Below are 14,086 nucleotides of genomic sequence, written 5' to 3' on the forward strand. Positions count from 1 at the left end.
GCATATGAGGTTACTAAAAGTGTTGATACTGCAGAGAACACAAAGAATGGTATATAACCTTGAAAAACAAGTGTATTTCTTCAAAAACAAAAAGTGTTTCTGTTAATCAATAGTACACTGATGAGAATCCTTGGTGTGCTGGTATGTATCTTTTCAAAGATACTTTTAATCAGTTATATGAATGGTGTCTTGTTTTAATAAGCTAAATGTATTATAATTTTGCAGCTGGTGTTTTCTTTCAAATAACAATGTGTATGAACAAACAAGGCTGCCCATTGAGAGAATGTGCTGAAAATGCAGGAAAAAGATAAAAAGTATTTGATGGAGACATGGCTGTTTACGCAGATGTTTCTAGGAGTTGATGTACTCTGTCCATGAACTGTAACATGAGGTCAAGTTATGAGAGGCTACCAAAGATTTATGTTTCTTTTTCTTTTTAATAGATAGACGAGGGATCTCCCACCAATATTTAATTAACAAAGGACGTAGAACATATTGGTGGGAAAGAGACAAGGCAGTGACCTCATGCGTCAGAGACAGTGGGTAACAAGATAACAAAAAAGGTATATAACTGAGAACTTAGAAAAATGAGTCAGAACGGACAGCTGGCCGGTCTCATGTTTGTTGGTGTTCAATAAACTACAACTTTGGCATCTGGAACTCAAGACTCAAGAGTTTTCTTACAACTTAGAGAGATTCATCGCGGTATTCCACGACAAGGACACTTCAGCATGTGGAGTCTTGTGGGCTGGGAATCGAACCGTCAACCCCACTCTACCAACTGAGCCACAGCAGGCCCAGGCAGAGCTTAACCCAATAGAGATGCTGTGGAATGACTTCAAAAGAGCCATTCACACCAGACATCCTAAGAAAACGACTGAGATGAAGCAGTTCTGTAATGAAGAATTGTCCAAAATTCCTTCTGAACGTTGTGCAGGTCTAATCCACAGCCACCGGCAATGTTTGGTTGAGGTTAATGCTGCCAAAGGAAGATCGACCAGATATTATATTCCACTTTTTCCAAAGAACTGTGAATGTATAATAGGATGTGTTCAATAAAGATATATAAGAATATATTTATATGTTGTTAGCTTAAGCACATTGTGTTTGTCTATATGTGACTTTGATGAAGATGAGATAACATTTTATGTCCAATTAATGCAAAAAAAAAAAAAACTGCAATTTCCAAAGGGTTCACATAAAGGTTTCTTGCCATTGTAACTGCATTAAGATATGGTTAGCAAGCAGTTTTCTCAAACTAAAATCAAGTTATCACGTATGTTTATAAATTTGGAAAGCACATGTATTTTTACGTTTATGAACTCTCCCATTTAAATTCCATTGTATATGCCTTAATGTAACTGATATTTGTAATTTTTTTGTTGTTGTAATAAACATTACACCACAAATGATGTTGATTGAGTTTAACTTATATTGAAGTGAACCAAGAACATTGCTTTAATTGTCCTAAAACAGACTTTATTTACAGTGTGCAAAATATTTTAAATTTTGGGGTCAAAAATTACCTGGACATTTCTTCAAGAGATTAATCCATTAGTTACCTGACAGTGATGGTATCAGTTACTACATAGACAGATTGCATGCTACTGAATGATTACCATATTCTACATGTCCAAAACCATGGTAGCACCACGTAACTTTTTTCATAGTAAAAAAAAAATGACATTAAGACAAAATGAGACCATCATCAATAAATCTGTTAACATAAATATAACAATCTTTATTTTATGTCCATTAGTCTATTACAAAGGAATTTGCTGTAAATCAACAGAACAACAAAATGATGGCAAAGGTACAAATGATACATGTATATAAATTAGTTGCAGTGGCAGACATCAGTTTCTTTATTTAGGTGTGTATTGCAGCATTGGTTGACCTTAGATCAGCCCCTGTGAACGGATGGCGCTTTAAAAGCGAGGAGTAACAGAAACACATGAAAAACCCACTTAAATAACATTAGCAAATTCACAACAGGATTAAAAACATTTCCAATAAAAGTCTCATTATATAACTGCTCAGAGGTAGATGCAAAACGATGTAAATTTTGAGAACTATACATGACTCTGGCAATTCTTTTTATATTTTATCCATGGAAGCACACAATGTGGACCTGTAGAGTTAATGTCCTTTTGTTTGCTATATCAACCTTTAGAAAGAAAGGAAAAAAAAAATCAGCCACAGCATTAAAACACCTGCCTAATATTGTGTAGGTTCCCTTCATGCCGCCAAACAGCGCAAACCCGTATCTCAAAATGGCATTCTGAGATGGTATTCTTCTGACCACAATTCTACAGAGCAAGTATCCGAGTTACCGTAGACATTGTCAGTTTAAACCAATCTGGCCATTCTCTGTTGACCTCTCTCATCAACAAGGCATTTCAGTCCACAGAACTGCCGCTCACTGGATGTTTTTAGTTTTTGGCACCATTCTGAGTAAACTCTAGAGACTGTTGTGTGTGAAAATCCCAGGAGATCAGCAGTTACAGAAATACTCAAACCAGATTGTCTGGTACCAACAAACTTGCCATGGTCCAAATCATTGTGATTACATTTTTTCCCCATTCTGACAGTTGATGAGAACATTAACTGAAGCTCCTGACCCGTAACTGGATGATTTTATGCACTGCTGCCACACGACTGGCTGATTAAATAATCGCAAGGATGGTTGTTGATGCCAGACGGGCTGGTTTGAGTATTTCTGTAACTGCTGATCTCCTGGGATTTTCACACACAACAGTCTCTAGAATTTACTCAGAATGGTGCCAAAAACTAACAACATCCAGTGAGCGGCAGTTCTGCAGATGGAAAAGCATTGTTGACGAGACAGGTCAGAGAATTGCCAGACTGTTTCGAACTGAAAGTCTACGGTAACTCAGAAAACCGCTCTGTACAATTGTGGTGAGAAGGATAAAATCTCAGAATGCTGTTTTAGCGGCACGAGAGGGACCTACACAATATTAGGAAGGTGGTTTTAATGTTGTGGCTGATCGGTGTATATGACTAATAACGCTTTTTGAACTCAATGACATTAACGTAACATGAACAGAATTCACAAACAAAATACAAATTACGTGAGAGAACTTGTCTGGAGTGAAAAATGATAAAAATATACTGTGCATAGAGGATTAAACCGACAGTGAAAAATAAAAGGCACAAAAGTCACACAGTTATGGAAGGTATTTAGACCACAAACAGATTTTTTACGTTCATGTTACCCATAATAAAGGGTTCATATTATGTAGTTATAATATGGAAAATTATGGCACAATCAAAATCCTGTTACTAATATAGTTTTTATCATTTAGATGCATGGGCATTCATAAAAATAATAATTATCTCCAAAACAACATTAGATGAAGAAAAGCATATGCATAGAAAATAATTTATATATTTGAACTGTATAGATTTTTACTGACAGAATAGATGAGAGCCTTATGAATAGGTATTTGTTTTCTTGCACTTTAGTAATGGAAACTCCTCTGGCTGTTTTTCATGTCATGAGATTTTCTCATGAAAACAAAAAATCCTGTGATTTTCTCTCTTACCTCACTGACTGCACTTTGTCAAAAGACAACAAAACTCTTATGTATGGGCAACAGTCACTTATACTGGCCAACTTAAAGGGATAGTTCGGTTCAAAATGTTAATGGTCCTTAATTTTGTTTTTCATGAAAAATATAATTTCTTGTTGGTTTTGATTTTAAAGTAAAATAGAACCAAGGCAATTTCTTGACATATTTCGTGAGAATCATCTCTCACCCTCATATCAATCCATACCTGTATGACTTTCCTTCTTCCGTTGAATACAAGATAAATACTGAAGAATGTCGGCACTGCTCTTCTTTCCATACAGTGAAAGTTAAAAGTGACTGTGGTTAACATTCTGCTTAACCTCTCCCTGCATTGTTCCATGGACAAAATAAAGCAATTTGGATTTGGAACAACATGAGGGTGAGTAAATTATTACATCATTTAAATTTTTTGGGTGAAGTATCCCTTTAAGAGTCTCACAGAGTATCATTTAAGCTGCAAAATTCTTAACACCTATAGCGTTCCGTAATGATGTCTTAACACTTTCAGATGGATGAGTGCATATGTCAAATGCCAAAACTGGTCAATCTAAATAAAAAAAAACACATTACAACTGTGAAATATAGCAAATCTTTGCACATTCTTTTCTATGGCAGATATTCTTTTGCAAACAAACTTTCAAAACGTAACACTGACAACCGAATAGAGTAACACATGTGGGCATGTTCTTTTTAATAATTCCCTTTCGTCCTTCAAATAATTCTCTTTTCATTACGAAAACCCACGTAATAGCGAAGTTCATTACTGCAGCCATCTGGGCTGTCTCTGTTAGTTGCGTTTTACATTCACTCAAGTACGTGACCTACTGGAGGAGGGGTTTGAGGAACAGGTGATGAGCTGTTAGTGGTGATTTCTGCTGTCTGGCTGAAGTGTGGAAAGAGATGGAGGATGGATACTGAAGACACAGATGTTTAAGTGTGAGGCGATCTGGTTACATACACTCACACAGTACCGCACCAGATCAAATCCTGACAGCACCTACAAACAATCCAGAAAGAGTAAAGAAAAACAGCAAAAGGGACAGTTCACCCCAAAATTTAAACTTTGTCATCATTCTTTCCCCCTCATGCTGTTTCAAACCTGTTTGAAATTCGTTCTGTCCTGGAACACAGAAGGAAATGTTAGGCAGAATGTTAACCTCAGTCACCACTTTCTATCATTGCATCTTTTCTCATACAATGGTGACTGAGGCTATCATTCTGCCTGAAATCTAATTTTGTGTTCCATGGATGATATTCATTAGTCATAAGTTTGGAACATAATAAAGTTGAGTAATTGATGACAGAATTTTCATCTTTGGAAGAACTACACCTTCATAGCATGGCAAATGCATTTTGGATGGCTTCAAGATCAAACCTATAAATGTAGCCATTTTATTTTTTCATTTTAGTCCTGTTTCCACCTGGTTTTAGAGGGATTGTTTACCCAAAAATGAAAACTCTCCTATCATTTACTCACCCTCATGCCATACCAGATGTGTTTGGCATTTTTTATTCTGATGAACACAAACAAAGATTTTTAGAAGAACATCTGGGCTCTGTAGGTCCATACAATGCAAGTGAATGATGACCAGACCTTTCAACCTACAAAAATCACATGAAGGCAGTATAAAAGTAATCCATATGACTCCAGTGGTTTATATATTTATCTTCTAAAGTGGATTTAACCATGTGCGTGGTTATATATGGATTACTTTTATGCTGCCTTTATATGATTTTTGGAGCTTGAAATGTCTGGTCACCATTCACTTGCATTGTATGTTATTACAACCTTTGTGTTCAGCAGAAAAAAAGAAAGTCATACACATCTGGGATGGACTGAGGGTGAGTAAATGATGAGAGAAGTTTCATTTTTGGGTGAACTATTCCTTTAAGATGCATTTTTGGTGATCCAATCAAAAGTGGTTAGCGCTAAATACAGGTGAAAACAGGGTACAAAATGTTTTTTAAACAGATCACTGCAACCACATACAGAGGTAGACAAAAACGCATGTGACCACATTGCATTTGAGGTGTGAAACACAATCCATTCTGAATGCGCCCCAGACAGCAGCGAAGAACTACCCCTCACCTGTCAATCAATAACAGTTCAAACTTTGCCGGTTATGTGCGGCATAACATCTGAAGCTCAGGTTAATACTGGAAATCCACCAAAATAATGGAGAATCCTGCTCGAAATACTGCGTTTGTGCTTAAATAAAATTTCAGTTGCATCTAGGAGAAACAGTGCACCGTTTGTTTCACACTTCCTTTGTCTTTTATTATTTTTTTGCAGTTTATTTTCATGCAGTAACACGCTGACATAGTAATTGATGCATGTCGTCATGAAATCGCAGACCCTCCCCTCGAAATTGGTCACAAGAGATGCATTTTTGATGCCTTTGTGGCATTTTACTTTTCCCCGAGGTCCACAAATAATGTTAGTCAAGGTTTCTTACACTATAAACGCATGTTTCATGATTATTTTGCACCCTGTCTCTGACCCTTAGAATTATACAGACAGTTCTGGTTACTGTACCTTTAAAATTTCTATATGCAAACTTTTTTTTTTTTTTTTAACAGATGTCATTTACTGGAACGTTACTCTAGTCTATGAAGTACATTAAAATATTATATTTTGAAACACCAAGTTACATCCTGTTTTCATTTGCCCCATTCAAACATCACATTTAAGGGTCAGTTGTTATACATACCAGAGCGACCCAGAGAAGACAGTATTCATTAATGAAACTGTTGAAGTACTGATTCAGAAAAAGCAGCGCTGGTCCCAGGAAGGCCAAATCATTACGATGCATTTCACTTTTTGTCATATGAGCAACCTGGCAAACAAAACAGACATGTGGTGACATTTAGATTAACTATTACTAATGCTGCTTGAGGCTGAAATATGATTTTAATGCTATGAACTAAAGAGAACAAGACATTATTTACACTCAAAGGTGCAGAAAACCGTACAAATAGCATTTTGCAGCATTTGTCAAAACATTACATTTCCTACCAGCTAAGTTCAGGTAAAGTAAATTCAATGACATGGAAATGGTATTCATATTAATCAAGAGTAATTTATCAATCATCACTTATTATTCATATACTGCATAAACGTTCGAGCTAAAACGTGTTTATGAAAGATGAAATTAATCAATGTTCTGGGTTCATCCTTGATCTTACCACCAGTCTGTTGGTGAGTTTGGCTGAGACGAACCCGAATGCTAAGATGTACAGACAGGGATGTTTCTCGAAGAGCTGCACTGAAGACTTCTTATAGATCATTAGAGCAAGTGTAATAAGCACTCCTATATGGAAGGACGGAGATAACACGCTTGTTCCCTGAAGAAATAAAAACAGTTCTGCCTTTGATACAGAATTTCACATTAATACATAATTCTATTAAGTTAGTTATGTATTGCATTATTATTTTTTAATATGTCATTACAACAAACATTTGAACTGCTTTTAGTATGTAATCTTAATGAAAACAGAGGGTGTGTTTTCTGTTTAATTTCATGCTTTACTTACTGCAATAGTGGATCCATTTTTACCCATTCCACCGGTGAATATAACCCGGAAGTAGTTTGTGCAGGAAAATATGGCACCCATAAGAGTGCAAAGGGCGGGTATTATTTTTACCTGGATATTTATCACAGGGATCTAGAAAGATTAAAAGCAACTCATTTACATCGTGTTCCAAAATATCATGAAATTAAATACAGGTCCTTTTCATTGTAAATGTTTAAAATGTAAAGAATTCTGCTTTATTGAACACATGCAGCATGCTAGAGAATCAGATTTTCTAACCATGATTATATGACCATGACATACAGAATCAGCATATTTGTCCACATGCATATGGTCGAATCATGTGATCAAAATATGTTAAAGAATTAAGATCTGTTTTAATTACCACAGATTGCCAAAAAGCTGTTCCTCCAATGGCTGCCAGTAAGTACAAGCTTATAATGTAGATTTGCACCTCAGTAACATCAATTCTGCACAAGCAAATACCAAAGAGGAATTACAAGAGGAGACAAATTTGTAACTTAATAATCTCGCAATAATACTACTAATAATAACAATAATATATACAGTGTATTTTTTTTTATATATAAATCTCCATATGAAAATTAGATGGTAAACCCAACTTTAAACTCAAGATCCCTTAGTCATAAAAGGACAGTTGTCACTCACATGCCAAAGCGCAGCGTTCCAGAAACATATGTTTGCCAGTGGGCACAATAAAACATGAAGATGCCCACAAAACAACAGAAGAACATACAGTCAGGGTGGGTACCCAGCTGAACTGCTATACATGTGCCAAGAACCACAAACACTGCATCAGACAAAGAAAAAGTAGAACAGACTTCAGTCAAAAAGGCATATATATACTGTTTGTAGCCTATTCTATATTCCAAACTAGAAGTCAGTTTTCAAAGTCAAACTATATTATCTCCATACTCGCTTACTATTCACCTAATACAACAAAGTATATGCTTTATACAGTTTTTTTTGTGGTTTTTTAGTAGGTGAAATAGGCATTATTCCATGATAAATGTTTCAAACATTGTTGTCATATGCATTCTGTCTTTTGTCAGCCTGATCATACAATACGTCTACAAAGTGATGTTGAAGACCATGGCTGTAATTACTTCCATATGATTTCATTTGTTTCATACTGCACATTTTAGCAAACAGAATTTCATTCAAACATAAAGCAAGCATTTAAATATGCATACTGCATACTTAAAAAAAATAGTAAGAGTAGTACGTTTGTAGTATGCTATTCTGAACATAGCCAGATTGTATAGTAGTAAGCTGTACTTGCAAAAACAAACATGAGCAGACCTGTAGAGAGAGAGTCACAACCATGGTCAAAGAGCTCGCCCAGAGGTGTGCTGCTATTGGTCCGTCTTGCCTGCTTCCCATCTATTGCATCCAATGATTGGTAGATGAACAGACCCAGAGCACAGGCTAAGTATGCCCACGTCGGTGCCTGAAAACGACATTAATCAGATAATTGATAACAAGTTCAAAAACACTATGAATGCAGTTAGTATCTCAGGTTTATTTAATGCCAACAATCACAGTTAGTACAACTTCAAAACCAAAGAGTTTTGTTTTTAGATTTTAAGGCCTAATTTTCTATCCACTTGCATCCTTTTCGCTGACTTTCACAGATTGACATACAACTTCACATTTACAGCCACAAAAGGTATAAATGTATTAAGTATATCTCTTTAGGCCTAATTGTAGATACTGATGCCACTGGTTTTGCCAGAGAGGTAGCTATCATAGACCGTCATAGCTGATAAATGAGGCCGTTAAAGCTAACAGAACAAGCAGTGTCTAACAACACATAGTATCTGATTGCACGCTTTAAACAGTAGACTACAGCGGCGGTACTGTTTGTGTTTTACCACAATCAATTAAAAAAATATTAGCAAATGCTATAGTTAAATAAGTTGTGTATTAACCAAAGGCCGAGTAAGGAATTACATTTTTTTATAGCCCTTGGCTTGATGCCACCTCTATTCTGATCAGCTGCATGTGTGTGCGTGCTCCAAAAGAACATCACATATGTAAATGACATGGAGACTAATTTAAAAGCCGGTAATATTTCAAGTGAGACTGTACAGTCTGACAGTCAGTTGACTTCATCCAACATGCTTGTACACGCAGGTTTAATCAGACAATAACTGACCTTGGCGTTGTGCACGTTGATGAACAAAAGGGGTCTCTTTCTTTAAATACCCATTATGAAGTGACAGTTACAGGCACTTCAATGGATAGAATATAAATGGTAGAATCAAACATCCACCTCTCCTTTTTCCATGATGGTTTAGATAGATCCGTTTTGTGACATGTTTAAAGTGTACTGCATCTATAGCCAACATCTGGGAAGAGATCATTTTGACAAACTTTGCGAGTTGAATTATATTGATAATAATTTATCATGTCATATTGTAGCGCTGCGGATCGTGTACCGCACATACTCGCTAGAGGGCGCTGATCGCTTAAGCAGTTCTGACTTAAGTGGTGAATGCAGACAGTCAGAATTTAAAACGCAGCCTTTTGTGGTTTAATAATCGCGTGAGCCCATACTGCGAGTTCAATTTTAATCACTCAATCAATCGTGCAACCTTAATGGATTATGGATACATACCAATTTCTCAGGTCAAATTCAGCAGGTTTCACAATGTTTTGTTTTATTCCATTTCCCATGTCCATTTTAAATGTTTCTAATGCAAGTATTTATTTATTTTTTCATTCTAAACTGGAAAAAAGCTTTTCTAGACTGTAAATGTTCAGATGTCTGGACTCTATCTGCATGGGTTTATGATTATACATATAAAAGATTTGATATGAGCCTATTAGTAATTAGTACTTTCTAGTCAAACTTGATCATTTCAGTATTACTTTCTAGTTAGACTTAATTTGGATAAAAATGAAAACCTACATTGGCAAAGAAGTTGTTTTTTCTTCTTCTATACAATTATATCTGAACATCTGGTCATTTTAAATAAAAAAATATTTACTTTTCCTGTGTGGTGCACTTCCGTTCGATAAAGAATGCTTTCTATAATGAATAGAACTTTGATTTCGCTAACTAGGTTGCCAAGTATTCTAATAAAGAACATGTTATTTGAATCATTTTGAACTAACTTTTTAGTTTAGTACATTTAAAAGTAAAAAAATGATAATACAAAAAATCAACATGAATCGTTAAATGTCCTTAAGTTTGGAAAAAATGAATAATATATATATACAGTGAGGAAAATAAGTATTTGAACACCCTGCTATTTTGCAAGTTCTCCCACTTAGAAATCATGGAGGGGTCTGAAATTGTCATCGTAGGTGCATGTCCACTGTGAGAGACATAATCTAAAAAAAAAAATCCAGAAATCACAATGTATGATTTTTTTAACTATTTATTTGTATGATACAGCTGCAAATAAGTATTTGAACACCTGAGAAAATCAATGTTAATATTTGGTACAGTAGCCTTTGTTTGCAATTACAGAGGTCAAACGTTTCCTGTAGTTTTTCACCAGGTTTGCACACACTGCAGGAGGGATTTTGGCCCACTCCTCCACACAGATCTTCTATAGATCAGTCAGGTTTCTGGGCTGTCGCTGAGAAACACAGAGTTTGAGCTCCCTCCAAAGATTCTCTATTGGGTTTAGGTCTGGAGACTGGCTAGGCCACGCTAGAACCTTGATATGCTTCTTACAGAGCCACTCCTTGGTTATCCTGGCTGTGTGCTTCGGGTCATTGTCATGTTGGAAGCCCCAGCCTCGACCCATCTTCAATGCTCTAACTGAGGGAAGGAGGTTGTTCCCCAAAATCTCGCAATACATGGCCCCAGTCATCCTCTCCTTAATACAGTGCAGTCGCCCTCTCCCATGTGCAGAAAAACACCCCCAAAGCATGATGCTACCACCCCCATGCTTCACAGTAGGGATGGTGTTCTTGGGATGGTACTCATCATTCTTCTTCCTTCAAACACGGTTAGTGGAATTATGACCAAAAAGTTCTATTTTGGTCTCATCTGACTACATGACTTTCTCCCATGACTCCTCTGGATCATCCAAATGGTCATTGGCAAACTTAAGACGGGCCTTGACATGTGCTGGTTTAAGCAGGGGAACCTTCCGTGCCATGCATGATTTCAAACCATGACGTCTTAGTGTATTACCAACAGTAACCTTGGAAACGGTGGTCCCAGCTCTTTTCAGGTCATTGACCAGCTCCTCCCGTGTAGTTCTGGGCTGATTTCTCACCTTTCTTAGGATCATTGAGACCCCACGAGGTGAGATCTTGCATGGAGCCCCAGTCCAAGGGAGATTGACAGTCATGTTTAGCTTCTTCCATTTTCTAATGATTGCTCCAACAGTGGACCTTTTTTCACCAAGCTGCTTGGCAATTTCCCGTAGCCCTTTCCAGCCTTGTGGAGGTGTACAATTTTGTCTCTAGTGTCTTTGGACAGCTCTTTGGTCTTGGCCATGTTAGTAGTTGGATTCTTACTGATTGTATGGGGTGGACAGGTGTCTTTATGCAGCTAACGACCTCAAACAGGTGCATCTAATTTAGGATAATAAATGGAGTGGAGGTGGACATTTTAAAGGCAGACTAACAGGTCTTTGAGGGTCAGAATTCTAGCTGATAGACAGGTGTTCAAATACTTATTTGCAGCTGTATCATACAAATAAATAGTTAAAAAATCCTATATTGTGATTTCTGGATTTTTTTTTTTAGATTATGTCTCTCACAGTGGACATGCACCTACGATGACAATTTCAGACCCCTCCATGATTTCCAAGTGGGAGAACTTGCAAAATAGCAGGGTGTTCAAATACTTATTTTCCTCACTGTATATTATTTAATTTTGTTTGCAAATCATTCAGCCCTTGTGTGGGTAGTTTGCCTTTCTGAACTCAGCTATTGACTAGTTGTTGATCAGTTTTAAAAAGTAATAGTCCATTAATCTAAAGCACTGAAACTAGAATACCTGTTCGGTGGCAGTCGGGCAGTAATACACCAGTATCAGAGTGGTGATAATATTGGTAGCGAGTCCCACTATGGTGATGAGGTTTGGGGCCATCCATAGAGGCACTTTGCTGACCAGCCAGCACCAGTATCCTTGCATGAAGGGCTCCAGGAGGGAGCGTCCTGCACTTCTGTACTGATGATCCTCCAACCTTTTCAGCTGCTGTCGGGACATACGGGTCACAGGCAACTCCATCAGTTTGGTCAGGAGACTAGCGCCCTCCTCCTGACCTGGTCCGGTTGAGTCGCGGGTAGAGGAGGAGGAACTGGCATCAGAATCCGTCCGAGGCCGAATAGGTCTCTTGTGTGAGCTCATGGCTCTATAGGAATTTGTGTGGGTATGGCAAGTGTCTGAATCCACTATAAATGTATGGGATTATATCTATTGGAACAAAGAGATTGCCACCCATAAATTATCATCACTTTATATTACAATAAAACAAGTCAAAGCATTCTATTATTAACAACATGTTTTGTGGGGTGGTGTATAGTTCCTAAGTTAACTCCTATTTAGTAAATTATTTCCATACAAAGCGATAGAAATATTGCTCAAGGATGAATGTACTTCTAATGTAACACTTAAGACACCATTAAATGGATTTACAAGAACAGTGGCCTTTTACAGAAACATCCTAGCTCTATAATCCTTTCTTATCAGTTAGTTACCATATTGATTTCAATTGTGATCTATATATGTTCTGTTTACCTTGTCAGATCTTAACTTAATCATTAAGATAGGAAGTTTATGTAAAATGGCCCCAATTTTCTTTTTAAAACAGGAAGTTGGGGCGAATCATAACTAAGGGTTCATCCTTTGTTTTTTAAATAGCCAATAGGCTTTAGTTTAGGTCACAGCCATGAACCATGATTTGCTACTTGCTATTGCTAGTAAGGTAAGGTGATTTTAGGGGAAGGGACATTCTCATTCTAGATTTGACAAAGATTTGGATATGCCCTGAGTGCAAGATGAGTCATCAATATTTTTTGTTCAGTTTTCCCAGAAGCGAAATACTGTACATATTAAATGCATATATGTATTAAAATTATTTTGATCAAAATTAGGACTACACTAGCATATGCATGGTCCTTAAATATAACAGACAGGGACTAAAGGCCACAAATGTCCAATCTGTTCAATCTGTCCAATCCCAACACCCCAAAATACACCTGCAACTCAAGGAAGAGGGCAGTAAAGATAAGAAAGATTGTGCAATGGTTTCTAATAAAATCAAACTCATGTACTATGGCATACAACTACCTTAGACCTGTTTCTTCAAATACTCACCAGCAGACTGTAGACTGTATTTTACGAGATCCACAAAAGCCCTTGTAAAATCCTCCTACTGAATGATGACGTCAGCTTGACAACAATCTGTCAAACGTGTCAGGCGACATCATAAATGTGATGTACATTATTAATCACAATAACACAGCGTGTAAAACCGTCATTAACACTATTTTTAGAGCCAATGTGATTGATATAGTTCGTGTCTGACCAACAGTACCTTTGTTTACGCGGTGCAGATGTCTTTGCTCCGCACAGCATTAGAGGTGCCCGTGTGATGGCGAAAGCTGAGATGTAAATTATAAATAAATCAGAGGAGAAAATATCACGACACAGGCTACCGAACCAACGTTCACGTTAACGAAGAAGAAGCGTTTTTTGAAGGATTACTTGATAATCGAGATAACCGCGAACAGCGTGCATGAAATGCAGAGGCGTGAAACACGCTTCAATAATGCGACGACAACGCCTTCCGGAAGTACAAATTTCAAAATAAAAGTCACATAAAAAAACAATTTCAATAAAAAGTTTTTACATTTGTACACAATTAAATATGAAATGATGATAAACAAAAAGAGATTATCTTTAAACAGATGGAAAGTTTTTTTTATGAATTATTCGAAATGCACATCCTGAATGAATAACACCA

At 36.9% G+C, this 14,086-nt stretch overlaps 1 protein-coding gene across 1 annotated transcript; it reads right to left on the minus strand.

Moving 5' to 3' along the window:
• Nucleotides 1-1,531: 1,531 nt before the first annotated feature.
• Nucleotides 1,532-13,896, minus strand: LOC127620751 (choline/ethanolaminephosphotransferase 1-like). Its single transcript, XM_052093968.1, has 10 exons — nt 13,658-13,896; nt 13,438-13,524; nt 12,115-12,534; nt 8,451-8,598; nt 7,797-7,938; nt 7,513-7,597; nt 7,128-7,259; nt 6,780-6,938; nt 6,305-6,430; nt 1,532-4,590 (listed from the first exon to the last, which is right to left on the minus strand). Exons 3-10 carry the CDS (start codon nt 12,466-12,468, stop codon nt 4,453-4,455), a joined length of 1,284 nt encoding a protein of 427 aa, XP_051949928.1. The 5' UTR covers nt 12,469-12,534; nt 13,438-13,524; nt 13,658-13,896; the 3' UTR covers nt 1,532-4,452.
• Between the last annotated feature and the right edge of the window lie 190 nt (nt 13,897-14,086).

The sequence above is a fragment of the Xyrauchen texanus genome, chromosome 27 (genome assembly GCF_025860055.1).
Source record: "Xyrauchen texanus isolate HMW12.3.18 chromosome 27, RBS_HiC_50CHRs, whole genome shotgun sequence".
In the NCBI taxonomy this organism is placed as follows: Eukaryota; Metazoa; Chordata; class Actinopteri; order Cypriniformes; family Catostomidae; genus Xyrauchen; species Xyrauchen texanus.

Bases quoted from the DNA above. Each gene is read 5' to 3' on its own strand.
- LOC127620751 (XM_052093968.1), bottom strand. From the start codon at position 12,468: ATGAGCTCACACAAGAGACCTATTCGGCCTCGGACGGATTCTGATGCC. The intron at 8,599-12,114 runs GTATTCTAGTTT...TGTCGTTTTCAG, and splicing joins GCCCGACTGCCACCGAACAG to GCACCGACGTGGGCATACTT. The intron at 7,939-8,450 runs GTCTGCTCATGT...TGTCTGATGCAG, and splicing joins TTGTGACTCTCTCTCTACAG to TGTTTGTGGTTCTTGGCACA.